The sequence below is a fragment of the Rhamphochromis longiceps genome, linkage group LG13 (assembly GCF_057381845.1).
Source record: "Rhamphochromis longiceps isolate RC_006_pf linkage group LG13, R_longiceps_female_GT1.1, whole genome shotgun sequence".
Classification (NCBI taxonomy): domain Eukaryota; kingdom Metazoa; phylum Chordata; class Actinopteri; order Cichliformes; family Cichlidae; genus Rhamphochromis; species Rhamphochromis longiceps.
In genome coordinates this window covers 26,496,389-26,518,731 of record NC_140569.1, presented here as the reverse complement: position 1 = coordinate 26,518,731, position 22,343 = coordinate 26,496,389, and the positions used below count along the sequence as shown (strand labels likewise).

The following is a 22,343-nucleotide window of genomic DNA, read 5'->3' as shown; positions in this document are numbered from 1 at the left end:
TGTCCTCATGAAACACATAAAACGTCAGGAAAGACCTGACACAGGACCTGAAAGATGCATCTGGCCCTTCAGTTGATCAATGAAAAATGCTCTCAGTGGAAGGCTGGCAGGCAAGTAGCCATTGTTAATGATGAGAAACAGGGAGGAAAGGCTGAGGTGCGTCAAATTACACAAGAAGCATGTCTTATGGAGTGAGGAATCCACATTTTAAATTGTTGGTTCAATTAGTGATCAATATGTGCAAGGGAGGTAAAGCGAGAGGGATAACAGTTAATGTCTACAGCCCTAAATCTCTGCAGTGTTTTGGGGCTGCATTTCAGTCAGTAATGTTGGGGAACTTCAGGTAGCCTGGAGAAGTATTCCCGAAGAGTACTTACATAATACTTAATTTTAGGAAGTATTTTGCCCAAACTCTCCTTTAAATGCTTTTTTTAGTAGATAGTGAAAGAACTGAGCCTTTTCTATAATTTAGTTGTTTATCTATCACTTAATTACTTTGTGGTTGTGGTGAATGGCCAAGACGCAGGTTTTTATTAGGAGGAAAAGCTTTAAAAAGATTTATGCCCCTGTTCACAAAGCCTTGCAGAGAGCCAGACTGGACTCTTGCTTCTGACCCCGGACCTGATGTTTGACACCCTTTGCCACAGACTGTATCGAGCTGTATAGATTGCTGTCTTAAGGTGTGTAACATATATTGTGCTTTGTAGTGCAAACATGTGCTACCTTAACAGCCTCTGGCACCGCACCCTTGTGGCTTCTGCTATCTTTTATGGCGTGGTCTGCTGGGGCGGCAGCATCTCTGCTGGGGACAGGAAGAGACTGAACAGGGTGATCCGAAGGGCCAGCTCTGTTCTAGGATGCCCTCTGGACCCAGTGGAGGTGGTGAGTGACAGGAGAACGGCGGCTAAGCTGTCATCCCTGATGGACAACATCTCCCACCCCATGCAGCAGACTGTGACAGCACTGAGCAGCTCCTTCAGTGGGAGACTGCGGCACCCACGGTGTGGGACGGAGAGATTTCGCAGGTCTTTCCTCCCCACTGCTGTCAGACTACACAACAAAGACTTTAACTGAACAAACACACACATCCATACATATGCAATAATACTAAGTGCAATAATCCTTTCTGTCATCGTTGTATTTTTACTCAGTTGTATATAGTATTTGTATTTGTATTCTATTTTTATCTTATTGTATATTTATTTTATTTTATTCTACTGTATATAGTATTTTATTTTATTCTATTCTGTACAGTTGTGTACTGTATTTATTCTTATTGTATTCTAATTTTTGCCTCATAACTTTTGCACTGTCCACTTCCTGCTGTGACAAAACAAATTTCCCAAGTGTGGGACTAATAAAGGTTATCTTATCTTATCTTTCACCGCGAATCAGGTCTTTGAACGGACTTCGGTCAAAGTTTGCTGAAGTTCCTTGCGAGCCATATAACTGTCCCAGACGTTTAGCTGTATAGATAAAGTCTCTTTTTGTTCAATATAACTGACCTTAAATAATGAAGAGAAGGGACGTTAAACAGAATGAGCCATCCTCCCACAATAGCGGGGTACAGCGGACTTCCAAATCCAAGAAGAAGGAGGGGACACGGTCACCACAGTGAGTTAGCTAGCTTACCTTACTGCATTAGCTTTTACCTTTTAACGGCTAGTGGAATTAAAAGTCCACTAGCAGTCTGCACTAAGACAGTTTTCGCGTGTAGTTTGTTATTCCGTTTGTTACACGTTTGTAAGCGCAGGACAGGCATTTTACTACATGACGCTATATGGTGTTACTACTACAAGCACGCTTTTACTAGACCATAATAGAGTTGATAGGTTGTTAGCTAGCTAAATGGACATTGAAGCATTGAGCAAACGCATTTAGCGAAGACAACAATATCAAAAACTCGTAAAGGGCGTTGTTGTAAACATTTGAAAATATGTCTTGCATAATGGTCTACAGATCAATACAGTAACTAGTGGAACAATACAAGTGAGTCATTTTCCCAGAGTACAGGAATTCCTGTAGTGTTGTTGAAAACTAAACTGTGTCAGGGACTGGAAGTGTCTTGAAAATGTGAAAATATAACATCACTAACAGACGCATCTTCTACAGAGCGACTGCCCAGTAAAACAAAGGTTGCATTGCGTCATCCTGCAAAGAATGGCAGCCCGACTATAAACAGGAAAAAAGAGAGGTGATTAATTAAAAATCTGCAGTGAACTTTATTTTTTCAGAAAAGATTTGAATAATAAATTCAAGGAGTTAACTTTAGATAGTGATGGCTTTTGGAACAAGTGACCTCCTAGATGTTTCCCCCGAGCAGTACAGAGAGATCAGTCTTTGACTAAAAGGGCTCTTCTGGCTGATTAAAGTGTTAATGGAAGGGGTGGGATGTATTGTCCATTAATTGGCAATAGTCTGAATAGCATCCTTTTTTTCGCTGTTGCCTCCAGGGAGTCCAGACTGACTCCAATGACAGCCTGCCGTCTTGATTAGATCGTTCAGTTCTTCTCTCCCATATTAATGTCTCTATATTAATGCTGCATTCACAGACTGATAGGACATGTGGAGAGCTGCTTGGTGCACACCAGTGGGAATAAGTGAGCATTTCCAAGTACATCTGCTCAACCTGGTCCACAGACCCTTCAGTGTGTCTCTGAGGGAGATTTTATTTATGTATTTATTTTTTTGGGGGGGGGGGGGCTTTTGTTTCTCAGATCTTGCCTGAATAGAGCTGCACTTTTTTTTGCACCACTCAACAAACTCATCCACCACACCCCCGTCCTCCTCTCCCCTCACTTGATGCTTCTCACATTTGCTGAGTCATTCAAACTGTCTGCAGGGATGCAGCTGAATTTAGATGTCATGAAGAGGAGAAGTGGGAGCCAAACTTTTTAGTGTTGCTGTAGTGTTGATTTGGTGTTTTAACACAGATTGGACAGTTAGGGGTAGGCGGAATAAAGTCATCAGAAGTTTATAATAATTTTTGGATAAAGAGAGAAAGTCGGTGTCAGTGCAAACAGGAACGGCCTAGTCTACTGAAAATGTACGCCTCCAGACTGTTTTATACCTTTTGTAAATGCTTTCATGTTTATATGACTGATGCAAAAACAGTGAGTCATGTTCATGGAGATTTTGCACCCCTTGAGTCACTTGCCAGTGTTTTCCCACTCTGTTTGTACACAGTGTTAAGTCTCAGGTGAACATGCTGAAAACCTGCGTATGCCTATTTTCTTTTACACAAAGACAGTGGAACAAGAATCAATGGAGGAATAGTTGAAGAATCTGTCCGATAAGCAGAATTGCCAATCAATAAGATCTTATCAATATCCATCTTTAGTCTCCAGTCACATTGTTTTTATTTCTGTCTTTTTTCTGTCTCCTTATAGGTCCCAAGGGTGGCTAAAAAGGGGCTTATTGGCCCTCTTTGTTATCTTGGTTGTGGTGCCTTTCTCGGTGAAAATGCTTCCAGAATTAATTCAGCACTTTGTTTACACACACAGAAGTATGTGAAAATCCAGTTTGCCGCTTGGATGTACTGTAAATCCTTAGCTTGCTACTCAGAAAAAAAAGCACCTCTCTTTTTTCCTGTTTATAGTCAGCCTGCCATTCTTTGTTGACCTCAGCCAACCTGCTGATTTCTCCCTTAATCACACCATCAACATGTACTTAACATCAGAGGAAGGAATTTCCCTCGGCGTATGGTGAGCATAAGCTAAGTTAAACTTTTTTCTTTTCTTTTTTTTCCTAGCATAGCTTTTAAAATCCTAAGACTAAAGGACAACACTTGTTTTTTAATGATCCAGTTGTTGGTTGTATTTCTAAGCGGTGCATTGTTTTGACCGTCAAAGGCACACTGTCCCTGAAAGTCGGTGGAAGGAGGCACAGGGGAAAGACTTGGCGTGGTACCAAAACACTTTAAGCGATGGAAGTCCAGTTTTCATATATCTTCATGGAAACACAGGCACGAGGTATTATAAATAATGCATTTGTATTACAGCTGCAGATACAAAGAGTAGAGGTTCCACACTTTGGAAAAAATACCAATTTTTTGGCTCTGTGGCTTTTTTTTTAATGAATCCAACAGGGCAGCTCCTCATCGGGTGGGAGTTGCAAAAGTGAGTGATCACAAATACAAACATATTAATCTTTTAAAAGGTCTTTGTGGCCATTCTGATGACAAATAAGTGTTATGTGTCAACAGATATTGAGTGCTCTTGGTTACCATGTCCTAGTGCCTGACTACAGAGGTTGGTACAAATGGAGATTTATGACTCTTATTTAAACATATTTTCTATTTCAGTGCTTTTTAGCCTTAGTATTGATTGTAAAGCAAAACCTTCTCACATTGATTTAATATCATTTGCAGACATATAATCACTGTGAACTAATTTTGTTGCGCTTGATGAGTTGTTTGTTGTAAGGCAGTCAAAAGAGATCAGTTCAGCTTCAGGTCAATGTCTGATGAGGGTTTTCCTCTAAGTGACTGCCACCTTGTGGCTGCTTTACTCTCAAGCTCAGCTCTCTGACGTGACCGTGAATAGCAAATGATGTGACAAACTCTGGCAGGTTTTGGAGACTCCACCGGAGAGCCAACTGAAGCCGGTCTGACCACTGATTTCCTCTGCGTGTACAACTGGGTCAAAGAACGCAGCAGAAACAGCCTTGTCGTTATCTGGGGACATTCTCTTGGCACTGGGTCAGTAAGGAAAGACTCCTGATGTGCAGCATTTTGGAAACCTTTACACACTCCCAAAAAATGTTTGGAATACTTGTCACATCCTCTTCCTTTTAAAATATTGAAGTAATAATCTGCAACAGTCAAGAGCTATTCTAAATTTCATTATCGAATTGGACAGAAAGCAATAATGCCATTCGACTGTAAAAAGTAAAATTTGCTTGTTGGGGCAAAAAAGTCCTGCATAGGCTGCAAAGTTGGATTTCTACTATAAAACCTGATAGAAGCAGCTGGATGGCGTTGGTACAGTTCTTTTTACTTCAGGCTTAGGATAAGCTGCTGATCTTAACCAGGACCCACCAGATGAACAACTGAAGGTAAATGATGAGAAGCCATAGCATTTTTAGTTCTACCAACTCTTCCAGGCTGTTTTTATATGCAAAAATGATGAACAGGATCAGGAGGCTAATAACATTAATGAGCAAAGTTAACAGTTGTCAAAGAAAACATCTTAAAAATACATAATTTCCTGGTGCTTAAGCCTGGCAGGAGGGTAATTTAAATCTGGAATAATTCATCAGCAACTGTGTGGTAATGATGGCAGATAGTTCACAGCCCAGCTCGGCACCCTGAAGATCCCTGTTTGGAAGTACTTCAGATTTTTGTCACTAGGCAGCAAATTATGGAACCTTACCTGTACTGACTGACTGAATAGAAACGGAGGAAGCCTTATGAATAGGCAAGTGATAAATGCTTTATGCAACGCAGATCCCTCATGAATTGAATATTTCCCGTTTCATATTGAGAAATAGCTTTTCTGTCTTTTTCCAGGTGGAGATAATTCGGTGCTTAATGTCTATTTTTTATGTTAATCTAATTTTTTTGTTCATTTTCTAATATCTGGGTTATTTTTTTTAACAGACGTGTTCATTTTGAAATGAATGTAGTTGCACATTTAGCTGTTTTTCATTGTATTGGTTCACCCTTATAATGCTCAAAACAAGATACCTCGAACCAGTTTGCATTTCTTTAAAAAAACATAATCAAATTGGATTTGGTTGAAATTAGTCGACAGCTGTAATGAATCTGGCAACATCGATGAGATGAGAAGGTGACGTATTGGATAAACTGAAAATGCTTTTCTGTATTTCCGTGCAGAGTGGCGACTAACACTGCAGACAAACTTCTGGAGCAGGGTAGGTTTTGCTACTAATGAATCAAGCAAATAGAAGTAATGCCCAATTTAAACTTCTGCGAGGAATCTTTGCAGGGCCTACGACTTAACCTTTGTCCCCACATTTATTTTTGTGCCCTCCATTCTGTTCAGTAACTAATGGTTACCACGTGGTAACCATTAGTTACTGAGTCCTCATGTTGATGCTAAGATTATTTTTCCATATACTGAGGTGATGATTGTTATTATCTCACTGATATATTCAAAGACTGCAGTGAAAAGCAGCACAGGAGGAATCCAATATATAACCCAATATCTGCGGCTACATCGACCAGACGTGTTAGCTGCGTTTCTTATAAGGTGCACGTCAGGTTGCGTCGTGGGCTATGATGTAAAGTTCCCGCTGAAGCATAAATTGGACATAAGAGCATGTGAGCGCAACATGGTGATTGTTTCCCGTTCTTTTCAGGAGTGGTGTTTGATGGGGTGATCCTTGAAGGCGCATTCAATACTGTTCGGCAAAATATTCCTCCATTTAACCCTTTTGCTTGGGTATGCTCGTCTAACCTACCACCTTTAGTATTTGCTGTATTTATTTCATGTGACTGTGTTACTGCATCACAACAGACTTTACAATGACTTTTTTCTTTGTGTTTAAAGCGTTACTGGAAATTTCCAGGCCTTGGTTACTTATACCGAGCACCATGGGAAGATAATAAGTTTGTCTTTCCTACTGAAGAAAAGTAAGTTGGTTATGTACATACAGTAGTGAAATATTAAGAGATATGTAATACGTTAATAAGCTAAAAATGTTATTACTAGAAAAATGCTGTGATTTGATATAGCTCTGTTATTCTGCAGTTTGAAGAAAATGAGAAGCCCCATACTTTTCCTTCATTCTGAGGATGATCACTTGGTTCCCATTGAGGTTGCTCAGCAGGTATCAGTGGCACAGACAGCTGCTTGTCATTTAAAGTAAACTGAGTCAGTGTTTTCATTAGAGCTGTAAGTAATTAATGACTCTTCTAGGAACATTTTTGTTTTAGGTAAACTGAAATTCCTTCTCTTTACTCCCCCAGACATACGAGGTGGCAGCGCATGCCCAGAATACAGAGAGAGTCAAGCTGGTGACATTTGAAGGGTCTCTGGGATATCTGCACAACGGCTTATACAGAGACCCCCGTCTGCCTGAAATCGTAAAGTGAGAAAACATCACACTAATCGTGCTCGTAGTGATTACACCAAATCTGTTTCATTTCCACAACATGTGTACTGTGTTCCCTCGTGTCTCTTCTACAGGAGGTTTGTGCAGTCTTTGTAATGCTGGAAAGACGTCTGAAGCAGAAAGGCCTCGTCATACTTCACATGGAGACCACTGATTTAATGAGTTGCTTTACTTATTTTGCAAAAGAAAAAGTGATTTACTGAAACATCTTAATGAATTCTGAACACTGTAAATTGAATGAGTTTAAAGTTTTTAATGAACTGAAAGAATTTTTGAAGCTTTTATAAGATTGTGTTTCTAAATGAGTTGCAGCTTTAGGATTTTGAAGCGTCAGAATCTGACTCAGACAATTGTACATATTAAATGAGACCATAGAGCATTTAAGTAGTCAAGGAAGACGAGTGTCTGTTTGAAAATCAGTCTACCAAGTCAGCCTACCTTGAGCTGAACTGTGTCCTTAAAGATAAATGTAGTCAAAGTGCATAGGAACTTTTAAGTTACAGTCTTAAACTCAGGTTTAACTTATCAGCTTTATCCAAAGAATAACCTAGAACTGCAATCCAAACAAGTAGGACATTTAGAGGTTGCTGCGCTTGCTTAAAATTGTGCATTATCGTGGCTCAGACTGACAAAATGTTCGGACAACTTTGGGTCCATTAAGAGGCCTCATCAGACAGTGAATAGACCCGCTTGTTGTACTCGAGGATCATGTTTCATGCACCAGCTCTCTGTCAAAGTTGAAGCTCCAGTCTTTGCAGTCGGATGACGTGGCCGAAGGTTGCGGTAGATGCGCCGACAGAGTTTCTATAATCACCGTGTATCCATCGTTTTCTGCGCTGACTGGACGTCGTCAGCCACGTGCCTCTTTTCAGCCAATCGAACGTGCATACGACGAACGCTCATGAGGCTCTTACGCCATATGCGTACGAGAGCATCCCTAAAAATTGCCTCTGTCATACAACCAGGAAGAAGGTGGGATAGCCGTGCAAAGCTAACATCCCCAGTCTTTCTGTACACTTTTTTTCTGAAAATAATGGGATATTCCAGGTGGAAGGTGGTAGCGGCGGTGGTTTTCGCACTTGTATGTTCTTTATCACCTGTCGACGCAGACGAACATGACCACACGGTAAGACACCTTTTTGAGAGGCCGACTGAAAAGGGGGAGCCTTGAAAATAATGGACGTTTGTGCTCTGTGTAACCTGCTAACTGTAGCCGCGACGGCTAGCTACACCCCACAAAACAGAATTATAAACGTGACAGGGTTCATGACTTGGTCTTTGTGGGTTATATACTGATACTGGGTGAGCTATCAAACGGGTAGGCATTCATTTAGCCGGCTAAGTTGTCACTACTTATCGGCCTAAGTGCTTATGAGTAACGTTTGCTTGCTAGCTTGTTAGCACATCTTCCAAGCTGGTCTTTGCAACCTTACTTGAGCACCGGCGGAAGCTACACTTAAGTTAGCAGCTAGTTAGCCTGTAGCTAACGTTAGTTAGTTAATCAAAGGCAAGATTTATAAAACTGCCGTCCGTTTAGCCTCGCAAACACAATTAATGAAAAACATTTACTCTTGACATCGATTAAACTTAAGGCCCTCTTCATATTACTTTTGTTCTCCGTTGTCAGATCCAGCCTCCCTAATTACACCTGGCTAACAAGATAATAATGTGCATTACATTGTCTTAATTATAAATGGGGCGCTAATGTGGAAGCTGTTAAGTAAAGAGGCGGATGTTGCATTCACGAGAACTTCCTTGCCAGTGGTACACATAGCTAACACACAATAGTGCTACGAGGATGGCTCGATAACAGTGTGAAAAGAGCCTGAAATTTACATTTGTTTGCATGATTTATAACGCGATAGTGCTCTGAAAGTTGCTGCTATTGTTTTAAAAGTTGTTGGCAACTCACAGAAGTTTCTTTGGTGCACTATCGATAGAATAAGAATAGGACATCAGCAGTACTTGCAGAACTGGTGTAGCATTCCTGGATTTAATTATAAGAGTCCTCCTGTTTTCCTTTTGCAGTACACAGATAAGGAGGAGGTAGTTTTATGGATGAACACAGTGGGGCCTTACCACAACCGACAGGAGACATACAAGTATTTCTCGTTGCCCTTCTGTGCGGGCTCCCAGAAGACCATCAGTCATTACCATGAAACACTTGGAGAGGCTCTGCAGGGAGTGGAGCTTGAATTCAGCGGCTTGCAAATAAAGTTCAAAGGTACTTACACTGACTTCCACCTCTTTAGGACTTTTGAATCAGCAAGAGCATTATAACTAAAAAATGTTGCTTGTCTCTGGATGTCTGGCTTTATTAATTCCACAAAACTTCCTACACTTACTAAAAATGTGATCTTTATCTTTGTAGAGGAAGTCATGCAGTCAACATACTGTGAAATAGAGTTGGACAAAGCCAAACGAGATGCTTTTGTCTACGCCATAAAGAATCACTACTGGTACCAAATGTACATAGATGACCTGCCAATCTGGGGTAAGTTGATAACCACTTTTTATTTTATTAACACATCTACTTTTACATGTTTCTTTTGTTTTGTCTAGCTTCTGAGGTGTGTTCTTATTACTATAGATGTAATAGGTATAATGTCAATCTGCTGAAGATTGATATTGGGCGACATTCATCTTTTGACTGTTATTACCCTGTAAGCACATAGGATTACATTCACTACTAGCAGTATAGGGAGTAGAGGGAGAAAAACCAAAATCCAACAGCAATGAAAAAAAAATAGAAAAATTATTATTTTTGTGAACAATATTTTTATTGCTTTTTGCAACAGCATACAAAGATTTGTTTTCACAGTAATATGCAGCAGTAGTAAAGTCCCCCCCCCCCCCCAAAAAAAAACAAAACAAACAAACAAACAAAAAAAAACATAGCCAAATTTATTTTTAACATCTCTCTCATCTCAGAATTTCACGCATCCCCTCTTACTGGCTATTAGTGGTGATGTGGTAATATTTAGAGTAGAGTGACCGACATTTTCATCCTGATGGTGAAGAAGTAAAACCAGTTCCTATTCTTGAGATAACTGGTCCATTTATTCTTTACCGGTGTTGTAGGGAGGTGTAACCGGACACAATGTCATGTGTCAAATGTCAGAATAAAAGGCACTCAAGATTTAGTCTATGTTGTATTATATTGTTTTTGTTTTGAATCAGCTTAATTAGTGCAGTGTACCGGTTGATTAGCTTATATACAGCTTTACGTTTTAGAATAATTTTATGGTATTATGCTGACTGAAAAATATACTAATGAGTGGAACCATTTTGACATAAAGTGAATAAAGACACTGGATGTACTGAGTGTTAGGGCTGTCCAGAATAATAAACACTTCCCAAGGTGAGCTCTTCAGCCCATGTATTAAAGACAATGGCTGTGGTGTTTTTTCATCTTTATCTGTGTATAAAATGATAACTCGGAGAGAAAGTTGGAAGCAACAGCAGGTTTAACTTTTCTCTCACGCTGTGCCCCGCTGCTGTCTCACTTTTTGAAACCTCTCCGTCCACTCACCCACTGAACATGTCAGGAAGAGTCAGAGTGCTGTTCCTGTGCCAAACAAGCAAGACATTGTTAAGATGTGTAGGATACAATCTTGTATTTTATTTCTTTTGCAAAGAAGCTTAAAAATAAAACAATTGTTAAATTGGCAACAAATTGTTTATATTTCCAATTTGATTGCTGAATAACAACCCAATGAACATTAAAATAGTTGAATATTTGGATACAGAGCTCATAAAAATTCTCCTGCAGCTTTTAGTATTCATTTCCCATGTGCAAAAGTGTTTCATATAAACCAAAAGAAGGATATTAATGACTCACTACTGTTACTGAGTCAAGACTGTCACTCTAACAAGCAGTCAGTGTGAACACTCACATATGTTGGAGTAGTACAATGGTGCCACTCCTACCCTGTTTAAACAGACTATGCAAGCTGATGTAGAAGGAAGTGGGAGGGGCGCTGGTATTTGCTCAAACGTTGCTGAGTTATGTGTCGCATAATTAGGAGCGTCATGAATATCTATAAGTCTAACATCCGGGTTGCTATTGTGTGAGAAGTGCACTGGTGTGCCTTTCTTTTATGAGATGTTTATCAGGGTTATTTAGCTCAGCAATTGCAGACCTGTCGTTCATCACTTTCAGAACTTGCTCACTTGTAGTACCGCTTACTAAAGTGAGCTCGCCTGCATAATATTATGTATGCTAGAACAAAAATTCCTGTCTACATTAATTTGTGGTGCAGAATGTGGAACAATTTTTCAGGCATTAAACATTAAACAGATATATATATATATATATAGCCACAACAGTAGATTCATAGTTCTAGCTTTGCATCAGACTTCTTTGCTCAGCAATGACCTTTTATGAAAACTAAATCCTGACTGTAACAAGTGAGTAGAGATTATGCTGTTACAAAGTTATCAAAAGTGGCCTTTATTTGGCATTTGCACCCTGATTGTTAATGTTGTATAACTAAAGCGTTTATTTTCACCTGTCCATTGGACCACTGCTGAATGAGATCTCGAGTTGTTTTTTCGTTGTTTTTTTTTTTTTTTTTTTTTAAAGGTATTGTTGGTGAGGCAGATGAAAATGGAGAAGAGCACTACCTGTGGACGTATAAGAAACTAGAGATCGGCTTCAATGGCAATAGAATCGTTGACGTAAATCTGACCAGCGAAGGGAAAGTCAGACTTGTGCCAAACACAAGAATCCCAATGTCCTATTCTGTGAGTACTTTTTGATTAACATTCTGGGAAGCTAAAAATCATTGTATATCTGCCATATTTGACTTATACTCTCTTGGGGATACATAGGACATGTAAACACATGCATAAATGCCAATGAACCTCTCCTATCCAGGTGAAATGGAAGAAGTCAGATGTAAAGTTTGAAGACAGATTTGACAAGTACCTTGATCCATCCTTCTTTCAGCACAGAGTGAGTGAAATAACTTTTGTGGTGTTTCACATGCTTCCTCATGCCAGTGGGGATACCATTGGCTTGTTGTAATAGCACAACTCTGTATGACATTTCAGAAGATGCAAGTTGAGCCTTGCAACAGATGTAATGTAAATGACCAACCTGCTCAATAAGAGTCTTTGTTTTGTTTTCCATGCAGCGTCATAACTCATTTGTTTTACTCAAGTGTGGCTATTTGATGTACTGTTTTGATGCAAAGAGCTTTCCAGTGTTGCTACCTCTTAAAGAAAATTTTTGATTTTACTATATATATATTTTTTAGATTCACTGGTTCTCCATCTTTAATTCCTTCATGATGGTCATTTTCTTGGTGGGTCTGGTGTCCATGATTCTTATGAGAACGCTAAGAAAGGACTATGCCAGATACAGCAAAGAGGAGGAAATGGATGACATGGTAAACTTTGGCTGTACTTGCATGCTTTAACATGGAACTAAGATCTGTTCTTGTTGTTTTTTTCCCCTCATCATGCTTTTCTCTCAGTTTCCTTATGTTGCTTTGTACCAACAGGATAGAGACCTTGGAGACGAATATGGGTGGAAGCAGGTACATGGAGATGTGTTTAGGCCGTCAAGCCATCCACTGATCTTCTCTTCACTTATTGGCTCCGGCTGCCAGATTTTCTCAGTCTCCCTCATCGTTATCATCGTCGCTATGGTTGAGGATCTGTACACAGAGTGAGTAATTGAACATTTTGTTATGATTGTAAGATTTCGCTGAGGACTGTTTTTGATCTGGTTTTTAGTTGCAAAGTTGATTTCTGTGTATTGGATCCTTTATCAAAAGTCTTTGTCTTCTCTCACTTACGGTTTTATCAAAGAGCAAGGTTTAAATCATTCAGCTAAAATTCAAATATGAAATAATCAGGAAAATATGTACTGTGAAAATGCTCATTTTTGTGTAAAGTTGTGAAAAGTTGCTCTCTTCTAGCACCCCCACAACTACATGAGCTCCCAGGTTTAAAAGCCTCTACGAATTTTATTCGCTTTCTTTGTTTAGCCTGAAAAATATAGAAAGTGCATTATTCTGTGTTTTAAAAAGTTCTACAGCAAAACAAATAAGCTAAAGTAAAAATACAGTTTTTGTTTGCAGAGTCTGCTGGCTTTATAGTGATATAATGACTTCAGTTTCTCAGTCAAAAAAAAGTTGTCTGGCAGCATGGGAAGGCAGTGAAAGTATTCTAAATAATCCCAAGAAATCATTTCATGCAGTCTTGGCTCTTGCAGAAGTGAAGACTGAGTTGTTGGCTTTTATTTTTAGTCTCCACAGCTATGGTAAAAATCCCATTCTGGTATGTCTAGTGGCTAATGTGGCTAAGGTTACAATTACCTTTTGATGTAAGGCTCAAAATGCTAATATTGAAGAACAATTGGAAAATGGAGACTTTTAAGATTGATGACTGAAGCCAATAGACAAGAGTTTTGTGCGGGTTGTGTTTTTGTGTTGCGTCACTGCAGAGAATGGGTATGAAGGACTGTTAACCTGGTGTCACATGCAAGCCATTTTTTCCCCTCTATAAATCCAGACTTTATATTATAACATCTGAGAAAGTTAAAGACGTGCTGTGATCTTGATAATAACATTTAATAAGATCACTCAGACAAAGAAGTGGGAGAGATACTGTGCTGCTCCCATTGGCTTCATTTCACTGTCATACCTTTTCCTAGAAGAGGTGTGAACAGCAGCAGCTCAGTTGATTTTAAAGCTACAGACTCTGAAACGGGATTGTAGAAAAAAGAACATCTGTGCTATATTTGGGAGCTACATGTTGAAAGAGGTGTTCTTGGAACTTGCATTAACTTGTTAAAAAAGCATTACCTTACATTTTGAGGGGTCTGCTAACTTACGTTAGTTTGTTGTAGTCTGTCATGCTTAACATTAACAAAATGATTAGGAAAATAGAAAGAAGACAGAAAAAGAATAATTAATTATCATTTGTGTATAAATAAGAGGAAATTAAAAAAAAAAAAGAAGGTAACCATTTTGTAAATCAAGGAATCAAGTGTTCATTTCTATCTTTCTTCTTTTGTTTTAGACAAAGAATTGGGTGCAAGTGTGCTATAAAATACTACAAAAAATTATATGCAACGCCAAGGGGAGTGGTCTTCACTTGGCCTAACTTTTTCTTTTCCCTGTAGGAGAGGATCCATGCTGAGCACAGCCATTTTTGTGTATGCTGCAACCTCTCCTGTCAATGGCTACTTCGGGGGAAGTTTGTATGCAAAACAAGGAGGTAATAAAATAGTTTGTTTTCTTACAAACAAAATATGTGTGACATGCCCTAATAAAGCAGTTTGTCGTGTTTTGCCGTCTGATTTATTTATTTATTTTTTGGCTTGATACAGGCAGGAGATGGATTAAACAAATGTTCATTGGGGCCTTTATGATCCCAGCCATGGTGTGCGGGACTGCCTTTTTCATCAACTTCATTGCTATCTACTACCACGCCTCCAGAGCCATCCCATTTGGAACCATGGTGGGATTTCACACTGCAGCACCTCCCTAAAAACCACAATGTTATGAAGAACATCCTCCAAGTCAAGAGCCAGCATTTAAATTGTGTGGCCGCATAGATCTCTGGTATCAGCAATGGGATTTAGTCATGCAGGGGAACACAACTGAAGTAATGAGAAAAGTGTACTAACAAATTGAAACACAATATGCACACTTCACCTGATATTTATGACACTAGAGTCCCAAACCCACTGTAGAGTTTTAATTCTGTTTGCTTTATTTCTTCATTCAGTGCCAAATGTTTTCAGACACTACAGCAATAAAAAATGCACACACACAAACATTTCACATATTTTTTAAATTGCTAATTACAGAAATTACAAACAGCTGTTTGTTTGCTCCACTCAGCGCTGCAGAGCTGATCAATCAAAAGTGTCATGAAATAGCCATTGTTCCCCTGACTCAGCCAAACCTCAGAAACATCTAGGGCATCTGCTGATGAAATCCATTCATCTGTTACTCTTCCAGTTTAATGAACATTTGAGTTTGTACCATAAGATCACGCAGTGAACATTAACTTCTGTAACACAGTCAACAAAATTAAAACAACTGATTGGGGATGTAAAACACCCTGGATAATGGCCGTAAATACAGACCGCCCAACTAAAACAATTAAATGTTTGTCATCTTTGCAGGTTGCTGTCTGCTGTATCTGCTTCTTTGTCATCCTGCCTCTGAACCTCGTGGGAACAATTTTGGGGAGGAATCTGTCTGGCCAGCCCAACTTTCCCTGCCGAGTTAATGCTGTGCCGCGGCCGATCCCTGAGAAGAAATGGTAGGTGTGGTTTGACGTGGACAGTCGCAGTTGTCTTTGCCTTAGTGACAGAGACGTGGGCAACCGTGGCTCAGGGGGTTGGGAATCGCATCTGTAACCGGAAGGTTGCCGGTTCGATCCCTGGGCTCTCTGTCCTGGTCGTTGTGTCCTTGGGCAAGACACTTTACCCTATTTGCCTACTGGTGTTGGCCAGAGGGGCCGATGGCGCGATATGGCAGCCTCGCTTCTGCCAGTCTGCCCCAGGGCAGCTGTGGCTACAACTGTAGCTGCCTCCACCAGTGTATGAATGTGAGAGTGAATGAATAGTGGTATTGTAAAGCGCTTTGGGTGCCTTGAAAAGAGCTATATAAATCCAATCCATTATTATTATTATTAGTGACAGAGACGTGGGGTCAGATAATGGATAGAGTGTAACTGGAACTTAAGACTACCCTGAGGTCACCGCTTTCAACAGTTTTTGTTTTTAGTGTTGTCCCTCTACGATGTAAATGAGAACACGTATCCCTAAAATAATTCTCTCATGCAGACCCTGCCCCAAGTGCCGTTAGTGTTAGTTTGTAAGGGGCACCGGTCAGGGGAGAGTTATTTATGATTCTCGTAAGTGGCAGTGTCCTTTATTTTGTTTATAAAATGTCAGAAGATGGAGGCTTAGCTTATCGGATCAGTGGGCAGTGAGAATGTCGTACTCGATGCAGGTGACACAAGGTGTTGAATGGCCTGTGTTTAAGTTGCCAGATGTCAGGTTTAAAGTTCAAAACATTTTAGCTGTCTGCACAAACACTTTTAGGTTATGAAATATGGAAAAGCGATCGACTGCAGGTTTATTAACATTTACAACGTTCTGCCAAGCACTGTGGCTTGCTGCCAAATGGAAAAGGTAGATGTGACCTAAGGCCATTGTCTGACTCTACTTGAATTTCCAATCTGTCAACTTTTCCCCCTTCTCGCATTCGTAACACAATTTGTCATGTGTCCTTACCCTGAAGGGGGACTCTGACACGAACACTCAAGGATACACGGCCACGTCAATATGTTGAATTTTGTGCTCTCAGGTTCATGGAGCCAGCTGTCATCGTGTGCCTTGGAGGAATCCTTCCTTTTGGTTCCATTTTCATAGAAATGTAAGTGTATTGCAGTGTTACTGAGGGACTCTGTTTAAAATGATCCAGACAGCCATGTTGAAGTGTTTTTTGTTTTTGTCCTCATGTGACAGGTACTTCATCTTCACATCTTTCTGGGCCTACAAAATCTACTATGTGTATGGCTTCATGATGCTGGTCCTGGTTATCCTGTGCATTGTGACTGTGTGTGTCACCATTGTGTGTACATACTTTCTTCTCAATGCTGAGGACTACAGATGGTGAGTTTTTCCCCCACATGGATCTCTGGAATATCAGCCACAAAACTGAGGCATTGTCACCCTGTCATCAATCCTCTTTCTCGTTTGCTTGTCCCTCTCTTCCAGGCAATGGACGAGCTTCCTCTCTGCTGCATCCACTGCTGTTTATGTGTACATGTACTCCTTTTACTACTATTTCTTCAAAACTAAGTGAGTTTTACTCTTTATTAATCCGATGAAACATCCTGTTGTAGAAGTGCTTACATCTTACACACCTCTTACATTTTAACCTGTTGTATTTCAGGATGTATGGGCTGTTCCAGACATCCTTCTACTTTGGCTACATGGCTGTGTTTAGCACTGCCCTGGGAATCATGTGTGGTAAGTTTTACGTCCACCTAATTTTATATCGTAGTAGGTCCAGGCCCTATTCCATGAAGCAGGTTTAGCTAACTCTGAGTTTGTTAACCATGAGATGAAAACCCTGGTTTTCTGTGCCAGGAAAAAAGTTAACTAAGTTGGTTACCGTGGTAACGGATCATTGAACTAAAAAACTCTTGAGTTTTTCTCTGCACCTAAACCAGCTGATTGACACTCACTCATTCCTCATTTGTAAAGTCCATCTAAGAGCAAATGGAAAAGCAACTTAATTGGCAGATGTTTGTTTTTAGAAACAGTGAAATCCCACCTTAGAAGTTAGGTTGGAAAAAAAAATCACATCAGGGCTGTTACAGCCATTCACTCATCAATATATAAGGATAGAGACAGACAGCTCAGAATAAAGTCTATGTAGTCTACATGTTTCTTACTCTGTGGACAGTAATCCAGCAGTCAGACTCTTAGTCAGTTCCTCTGAAACATTACTGTTGCAGTTAATGTTTAACTTAAATGCATCTGCATAATAGCTTGCATCTGTATAAAGATGCATAATATATGATCTGTTGTCAATCATTTGTCGTGTTGTAAAAGCCACACTGATGGGGGGGAAATGTCTGTCAAAGCTGGGATTTTGGAGATGGTGAATATTTGAGTGAAGATGATTTTAAGACCTGAAAACTGGACTAAATGTATTTAAAGTGTCTTTTTATATGCAGCTGCAAGCAGTCTGTATTCTGAACATATCTGCTGAAATTTGTTCACAGCTTGAGATTCAGTTGTTACATGCTTTCAACATGTTCAAAGGTTTTTAATTCAGACTCTGAATCTCAACATATTTCCCACAAAAAATCACAAATCAGTCTCAGTGGGTCGACAGAGAACAGGATCTGCCCAAAGGCATAGGCTCTGTAACAGATTAGCAAACGGACCGAAGTCTACTTGCAAAGCAGGAGAGATCCAAAATAGATGAATAGATCACAGGTTCAGACCAGATCAGGCCCTCATCCAGTTTAGGTTCATCCTGTCTGGATCCATTTATAATGGCTTAACTTTTCCAGATAATATTTTTTTCAAACAACTCAATGTTCATAAACTGTAGAAGAGAGAGGGAGGGAAAAAATGTTTTAATTTAATAAAAACGTGTCTTGAAGGTGGATCCACCCTGCAGTCTGCTACTGTCTTCAGTTTCTCTCACCTACACTCTGGCCCCGTAGGGTTAAAGCTAAATAATAAGATTTAAATATCAAACCTAAAATTAGAATTCAAGCTTCATTTAATGAAAGTTCAAGCCGGGTAAGTGATGATCCAGCTTTGAACTTCACACACGCACACACATGTGTGTTATCAAACTTTTATTCTCTCTATGATGGTGACAGCAGACCAAGCTCATTAAAATCTCTTTTCTCTTCTTTGCTTTTTAAGATGACTGTCATGGTCCACACTGACACACATTCATATCCCTTGGTTTACTGGATTTAAATAACACTTTTTATTCACCCGTTGCCATAGTGAACTGTGGTATCAGAGCTCCATTGATGATGCTTTCTTTCTCCACTCTCACATGCTTAACTCGGGGTGAACATACTCAGAGTTGATTCAACTTACTCCACTCAGCTGGTCTGGAACAAGAAACTCAAAGTTAATCAACTTTGAATTTATTTTTAAACTCAGAGTTTGTTGAAGACTCATCTCAGAATAGGAACTATTAGATGTTCTGCCAAATGTAAATAGCTGTTCACTGCATAAACACCAGTGGTCTCATTTATAAAGGGTTGGTTTTGTGTTTATGTGACTTTACACACAGTTCATTTTAACAAAAGAGAAAAGAAATAAATAGATGTGATGAATACATGATGGGCTAAAATCTCAACTACCACGTCTCACTTCGTGTCACATGTTGGTAACACATCCACTTTATTGGAAACATACAAATAAGGAGTGTTATTTGTGCCAGTGAGGCGTGACGCCATAAAAAATAGTCTGACATTAAATTCTGCTCAAGATTTCTCAATTTCCTCATCACATTCCCCGCCCTCTGAGCACAGAGACTGAGACAGTTCTTACACTGCATCTTACTCATAGTGTGGAGCAATTTCACCTTTCACTGAAGTTCAGTTTTCAAATATCTCAGAGTGCGGTTTTGTCTTGTTTTGTTTTTTTTTAATATCATTTGGAGAACTTGTGGATCAATTTGATTGGTGTAAAAATGCAAATATTGAGGTGATACTTGATGGATCACTGTCACAGCAAGAACCGTTTATTAGCAGCATTCACACTGTACATTGACAGTTTGTGGTTGAATTTGGCCATTTAGAGGATTTAACCTCGCTTTACTTCTTAGTGACTGAAACATGCCTTTTGCTTCCTGCCTTTAAAAAATGTTAAAGGCAGGAAGCAGCAGCTTCCATAATTTAACATGACTATTTTTACAGTTTTACTTAAATTCATGTCTTGCAAGGTTTGCTTTTCCTCTTACCTGCACAAGTTTCCTCTAAATTGCTCATTTTCACATGAAGAATGCCACCTGCTCATGAATGGGAGTGCCTTTGTGATCTTGTGCAAATTCTCCAAAGATTGCTGCAAATTATCATCCCAGGTGGATTATTTTTGTATATCAAGCTGCAAGTCTAGCTGTCAGAAATCAAGAGAATCTGGGAAGTCTGTCAGCAGACACGGGGGACCTCAATAATTTGAAGATATTAATACAACTGCTGACATTTTATTGTTACACGCGCACGGTACTGCGACAGGAATAAAGGAGAATTGTTGCTCAAACAGAAAGTGGTTTACGGTTTAGACAGGTGGTGGTCGAGGGGACGTGACAGTCATAGAGATGGACGTGAAAATATTAAACAGCAGGTGGTACAATGGAGGGGGCTATAGAAGTACAGTAGACATCTGCTACGGTCAGCAATCTAATAAAAGCTTTTCACACCTCCCTATAAACGATGTTAACCTGAAATTTCATTCATAGTTGGGCTTGAGTCAAACATGGAGAAAAGCACACTGACTGTATATGATTTAGGCTTATTCAGTATGAAAAATGTTAGTCGTATGTACATACAGGTAGTTCTTGCATGAAACCAATTATCTTTTTAGAGAAATCTTATTTTCTACATCGGTTATTCAGCTCTAAGTGCAGCTAAGTAGTCTTTTCCCCACCAGCTGCAAGCCAAACTCATTTTTCAGCTGAAAGAGTAATAAGCCAAGGCTGACACTCATGTACCTTGAAGGACCTTTGTGGAGCTTTCTCTGATCTGCATCAGGTACTACACTGCCTCCTGGGCTGGCTGTGTGTCTGAATGCTCATTTTGTAGATGTGGGATGTGCGTTTCTCTGCTAAAACCTTTATTGGATACCTCACCAGTAATCATCCTGTCTCGTGATGGATTTACCTGCAAAGTAACAGCAGAGTTTGATACCTGGTGCTGTCAAACAAAAAGAAACTTGCTCACAGATCATCTTTTGCTTTTCAGGTGCCGTAGGATACATGGGAACAAGTGCCTTTGTGAGGAAGATTTACACAAATGTGAAAATTGACTAAGAAGTGAAGCAGCATCAACACAGGGATGTTAATGGATTTGCCTAGGCGTATCCCAAAAGACGGCGGGCACAAGTCATTCTTTATTACTTTTCGTTCTTGCAAAGAGATTGTGAGAATCTCACTTTGTACAATGTAGTTTTTCCATATTTTTTTTCTCCTCTCTGAAAGATTTTCAACGCGCAACTCAATAGTGAACAACAGGAGACCTGCGGAAGAGATATCAAACACAACTTTTGATTTTTATCAGTTGCTTTCAAACAAACATTGAGGGAGGCGGCGAATGTTTAAGGCTGACATGGCTTCTCTTTTCCAACCCAGTCCCACCTGAGACCAGAGAACATACAGTACATGTGATATTGATGGAATAGTGTAGCTCTCTTCAGTGAAGAGGCCTGAGTGTATTGAAAGCCTTTGTTCTGTTGTGTCAGAATATTGGAGAGTTGGGTTTGTGTTTGTGTTCTGACTCTGAAGTCTATTTTGTATTCATGAAGTCACTCAAATTATTGTTACTATAGTACAATTGGTTGTTTCCATTGAAATCCACTGGGGGGAAAAAACAAACAAAAAACTAAAAATGTTCACCCAATAATCATTCACCAATTTCAATTATTCTTAACTCCCTGTTAGGGTAGCAGTCCATCCAGTCAAGAGATTTTAGTCCTGCTGTAGTTTACTGTACAGACAAAGAACAGAGGGACTGAGCAACAGCTGAGGTACAGCAAGAACTGATTTTTTTAAAAATGGATGTTTGATGTGATCCCATTTATCTGTTTAGTTTTATGTTTTCTAAATGTTTGGGTTTGAATGAAGTCTACATGTAAAGATAATATATGGATGGTGGGCAGTGTATATAACCATAATAATGTACCTTTAGATGTAGATCCCAAATGTATTTTCGTTGTACAGATTTACTACAGGGTGTTGTTTTTTCCTTTCTTCCAAAAATGAATCGTTCAGTTAAAACAATTTGTTTGTTTGGTGCTTGGGGTGGGGCTGGTGGCGCTGTTACATCTTGCCTGAAATTGCATGAAGTTTTCACCAAATCAGATTTCACTTCAGTGCTGTCAGTTTTTTTTTTTTTCTTTTTCCTGATTGTTGGCATCTTCTTGGTTTCAAAATGGAAAGGTGCATTTTGATGATTTTCTAGACACATTATTTTGATTCCATATGTTATTTAAAGCCTTAAAAAGGCCCTACATCTTCTGGTAAGCCATTTCCATCACGTTCTGTTGCCTAACCCAAAACATCGTCTGTGAATGTTCAACGGAAAGAGGCAGTGGCTTTGTTTCTGCAAACATACTGTACAAATTCAACTTTATGTACACTTAAAGCTAGATGTTTTCATAACCACACAGTGCTGCGGTGTGTTTCAAATGCTCCCCCCCATTTTGTGTAAATTCAGTATGTACCCTACTTGTATGAGAAGTGGCATTGCCTTTTTTCTCTTGATTTCCAGTTCTCCCCCACTGAAGTTGATTTTGGCACCTCATGTTGTGTACCAATGTCTGATTAGACATTTTGAACCTCCATATTAACTTGCTGTAAAAAGAAAATAAACATGTTTATGTACAGGGGTTATTAAAGCGTGATCTTGACTTTGATGGTAAATACTGTTGAACCTGATTAGAACAGTCTACAGCATTTATTTCTAGACTACAGCATTATAGTCCTAGCTGGACCACTAAGGAGAGGCAGCTAAGATGATGAAGTTATGGCAGG

General features: G+C 39.5%; 2 protein-coding genes across 4 annotated transcripts; both read left to right on the top strand.

The window, feature by feature from the left end:
* Positions 1 to 1,360: 1,360 nt before the first annotated feature.
* On the top strand, positions 1,361 to 7,398 carry LOC146655988 (lysophosphatidylserine lipase ABHD12). Of its 3 annotated transcripts, XM_085428759.1 has the most exons (14): positions 1,369 to 1,614; positions 2,113 to 2,194; positions 3,390 to 3,505; positions 3,599 to 3,704; positions 3,852 to 3,971; positions 4,088 to 4,118; positions 4,205 to 4,250; positions 4,570 to 4,699; positions 5,837 to 5,874; positions 6,322 to 6,404; positions 6,513 to 6,595; positions 6,714 to 6,792; positions 6,932 to 7,053; positions 7,152 to 7,398. In XM_085428759.1, exons 1-14 carry the CDS (start codon positions 1,539 to 1,541, stop codon positions 7,171 to 7,173), a joined length of 1,134 nt encoding a protein of 377 aa, XP_085284885.1. In that variant the 5' UTR covers positions 1,369 to 1,538; the 3' UTR covers positions 7,174 to 7,398. The 3 variants fall into 3 exon arrangements, with proteins under 3 accessions (XP_085284888.1, XP_085284886.1, XP_085284885.1); XM_085428760.1 differs by lacking the exon at positions 2,113 to 2,194 and having other exon boundaries at positions 1,368 to 1,614; XM_085428762.1 differs by lacking the exons at positions 4,088 to 4,118; positions 4,205 to 4,250; positions 4,570 to 4,699 and having other exon boundaries at positions 1,361 to 1,614.
* A 583-nt stretch (positions 7,399 to 7,981) lies between these two features.
* tm9sf3 (transmembrane 9 superfamily member 3) lies at positions 7,982 to 21,670 on the top strand. The gene is made up of 15 exons (XM_085428754.1): positions 7,982 to 8,203; positions 9,106 to 9,301; positions 9,449 to 9,571; positions 11,663 to 11,823; positions 11,957 to 12,034; positions 12,339 to 12,470; positions 12,585 to 12,751; positions 14,213 to 14,307; positions 14,420 to 14,550; positions 15,224 to 15,363; positions 16,416 to 16,484; positions 16,577 to 16,723; positions 16,829 to 16,912; positions 17,007 to 17,083; positions 20,557 to 21,670. The coding sequence occupies exons 1-15, from the start codon at positions 7,997 to 7,999 to the stop codon at positions 20,622 to 20,624; spliced, it is 1,875 nt and encodes a 624-aa protein (XP_085284880.1). The 5' UTR covers positions 7,982 to 7,996; the 3' UTR covers positions 20,625 to 21,670.
* The last annotated feature ends 673 nt before the right edge of the window (positions 21,671 to 22,343 follow it).

What these genes read in the sequence shown, in the direction of transcription:
- LOC146655988 (XM_085428759.1), top strand. Translation starts at nt 1,539, where the DNA reads ATGAGCCATCCTCCCACAATAGCGGGGTACAGCGGACTTCCAAATCCA. An exon ending in CATGGAAACACAGGCACGAG is followed by an intron (nt 3,972 to 4,087) that starts GTATTATAAATA and finishes TGAATCCAACAG; the next exon opens with GGCAGCTCCTCATCGGGTGG. An exon ending in ATCGGGTGGGAGTTGCAAAA is followed by an intron (nt 4,119 to 4,204) that starts GTGAGTGATCAC and finishes ATGTGTCAACAG; the next exon opens with ATATTGAGTGCTCTTGGTTA.
- tm9sf3 (XM_085428754.1), top strand. Translation starts at nt 7,997, where the DNA reads ATGCGTACGAGAGCATCCCTAAAAATTGCCTCTGTCATACAACCAGGA. An exon ending in GTTGAGGATCTGTACACAGA is followed by an intron (nt 12,752 to 14,212) that starts GTGAGTAATTGA and finishes TTTTCCCTGTAG; the next exon opens with GAGAGGATCCATGCTGAGCA. An exon ending in TTTGTATGCAAAACAAGGAG is followed by an intron (nt 14,308 to 14,419) that starts GTAATAAAATAG and finishes GGCTTGATACAG; the next exon opens with GCAGGAGATGGATTAAACAA.